This window comes from Myotis davidii, unplaced genomic scaffold (genome assembly GCF_000327345.1).
Source record: "Myotis davidii unplaced genomic scaffold, ASM32734v1 scaffold2457, whole genome shotgun sequence".
NCBI lineage: Eukaryota > Metazoa > Chordata > Mammalia > Chiroptera > Vespertilionidae > Myotis > Myotis davidii.
The window spans coordinates 132360-135050 of record NW_006288714.1 but is presented as its reverse complement, the minus strand read 5'-3'; the positions used below and the strand labels follow the sequence as shown (position 1 = coordinate 135050).

At 38.9% G+C, this 2691-nt stretch overlaps 1 protein-coding gene across 1 annotated transcript in view; it reads left to right on the top strand.

Annotated features, from left to right (window-relative positions):
- CDK13 (cyclin-dependent kinase 13) overlaps nucleotides 1-2691 on the top strand; it is a 147804-nt gene that overhangs the window by 34403 nt on the left and 110710 nt on the right. Inside the window, exon 2 of the mRNA XM_015562061.1 lies at nucleotides 1-75. Coding sequence (XP_015417547.1) covers nucleotides 1-75 — 75 coding nt within the window. The remainder of the gene's footprint in view (nucleotides 76-2691) is intronic.

The window sequence follows — 2691 nt, the reverse complement described above, 5'->3', positions numbered from 1 at the left end:
CGGCGACGTGTCCCCCAGCCCCTACAGCAGCAGCAGCTGGCGGCGCTCCCGGAGCCCCTACAGCCCCGTCATCAGGTGAGTCGGCCGGGCCTGCGGGAAAGGGGTAACGGGGCTCTGCGAAACCACCCGGACTGAACACCCCGCTCTGGGCGCGCTTCGAGGGTCCGGAGGCGTTTGGGCCCCCGTGACGCCGTGGAGGGGGCGGAGGGACAGCAACAGGTCCGGCAGAGCGTGTCTCCTCGGTGAGGGAGGTTTCCCGGGAGAGGGCAAAGCCTTAAACTTGTTGCGTGGATAGGTCAACAGGTTTCTCCCAACTGCCCTTGGTTTTTCCAGCACCGTTAGTTTGGGTAAACCCAGAGCTTGTTTAATGTGTCATACTTTTTTTGGAAAACCCTCTAAAGAGGTTTCATTGTTGAAGATTTAGGGGCTATTTATTATAAAGGAGGATTTGAGTCACGTGCTGATGTCAGGTTTAGATACAGAATGTGTCAACGATGGGAAAGCAGCTTTTCTGTAAGGTGTATTTCTTAATATGTGGAAAAAGCTTATAGTTCTAAATTCTTGAAGACAAGGAAGAAAGTTCATTTTGCGATATTTTTGGTGGTATAGTTTCTTATGCAGGCTTTCAGTCATAATTTCAAAAAGTAGAAAAATGACAAAGACAAGATTCTTGGTGTGTTTTTTTTAAGGTTGTTGGTTTTTGATGACACCCAGTTAATTACGTGCAAATGTAATCTAGTTGATGTAGTCCAGTGTAACCAAGTAAATGTTCTAGTACATTCTCACGTTAACTGTTATTCTAAGTTAGTATTTACACTTACTTTAAAGTAAAATACTAGTAGACCCTTAAATATGAGGATCTTTGTTTAGAAATCTATTAAAAGGTAAATTTAACCTAGCAAAATTAGAGTAAATCTTTCATACAGCTTTTCTGCCTTGCTTGTATTTCTCAAAAAAAAAAAAAAGCGTGAGCATTGATATATAACTACCTGTAAGCACGGTGAATTATAAGGAACTTTTGAGTATTTTGCATGATCTTATATTCTTTAAGATGTCTGGAAATTCTAGGCCTCGTAATTTAGGATTTTACAGAATGACATTTGCATTGATTGTGATTTTCCTATTGGTCGTACTTTTCTTTCAGTAATGACAAATGGATGCTTAGTACCTCTATGTACGAGTTATGTTGACTCAGTATAGTATATGTACCTGTAAAATTAGCAGATTTTTTGAAGTGCCAGCCTAGTGTTTGTAAAGATGTGATGTGAACAGAGATACAGGTATGAGTCTATCTTTAAATTAAAACAGCTGTATACATTTCATTTCTTTTTTTAAACTTTATTTTTATTGTTTAAAGTATTACAAATAGTAGTACACATGTCTCCTTTTCTTCCCCATTGACCTTCCCCGGGCCTCCCGTACCCCCGCCCCCCCTGTCTTGTGTCCATTGGTTATGCTTATATGCATGCATACAGGTCCTTCTGTTGATCTCTTACACCCCTCCCCCAACACCTCCCCAGCCTTCCCGCTGTAATTTGAGTCTGTTCGATGCTCAGTTCTTCATTCTTACAGTGTTCAGGCACACTCAAAATGCTAGTTGATTGATGCTTTACGCAGACTATCAATACTGAAAAGTCATTTCACCAAATTTATTCTTTACATCTTGTAAGACCTTATATCAGTGGTTCTCAACCTTCCTAATGCCGCGACCCTTTAATACAGTTCCTCATGTTGTGGTGACCCCCAACCATAAAATTATTTTCGTTGCTACTTCATAACTGTAATTTTGCTACTGTTATGAATCGTCATGTAAATATCTGATATGCAGGATGTATTTTCATTGTCACAAATTGAACATAATTAAAGCATAGTGATTAATCACAAAAACTATGTAATTATATATGTGTTTTCCGATGGCCTTAGGCGACCCCAAGGGGGTCGCGACCCACAGGTTGAGAACCACTGCCTTATATTTTACTTTTAGTTAAGATATTTTAGGTTTGCCAAAAGGTTTGTGTTTTTGTTTTTTTCTTTAATTGAATTTGTTTTTGAAAATCGATTAGGCAAAATTTCCGGACTTTAGTGATTTTCAGTGTGATATAATATGAAGAATGGATTTTCTGTTTAGCAGGCTTTTAGTTGCTGGATACTTTAGCAAGGTCCTTTATTATCTTATAGTGCTATGCATTTTGTTTATTTGATATAATAGTGGTATGTGTGATTAGGGTCATCCATATTTAGCAAATATTTATTGAGTATATATTATATGCCAGATACTGTTCTAGGGACTGGGAGATAGCAGTGAAGAAAGACAAGGTCCTTGCCCTTAGGAAACTTGCCTTCTAGAGAACCATTCATAACTGAAATATTTCATGGTGTTTATATTGACCACTAGTATTTCTAAAAGATTGGATTTGGAATAAGCTTTAGAATATCTTGACTAACGTTCCTGACAGCTGGCCATTTGGTGTGTTCCTGAATACATCTAGAGGTGGGAAGATGTTGCTTTGAAGACAGCTTATTTCATTAGAGCTGGGACTCAAGTTCTAGTCTTGGTTTGCCCAGGTTTTAGCTAGATCCTTGGAGACTCAGTTTCCTAAGCTGTAACAGGAAAATACCTGTTTTGTGGTGTGTGTTTGTGTGTGTGTGTGTTTCAGTAATTAAATGAAAATTTATGTAGAGAAATAGTGT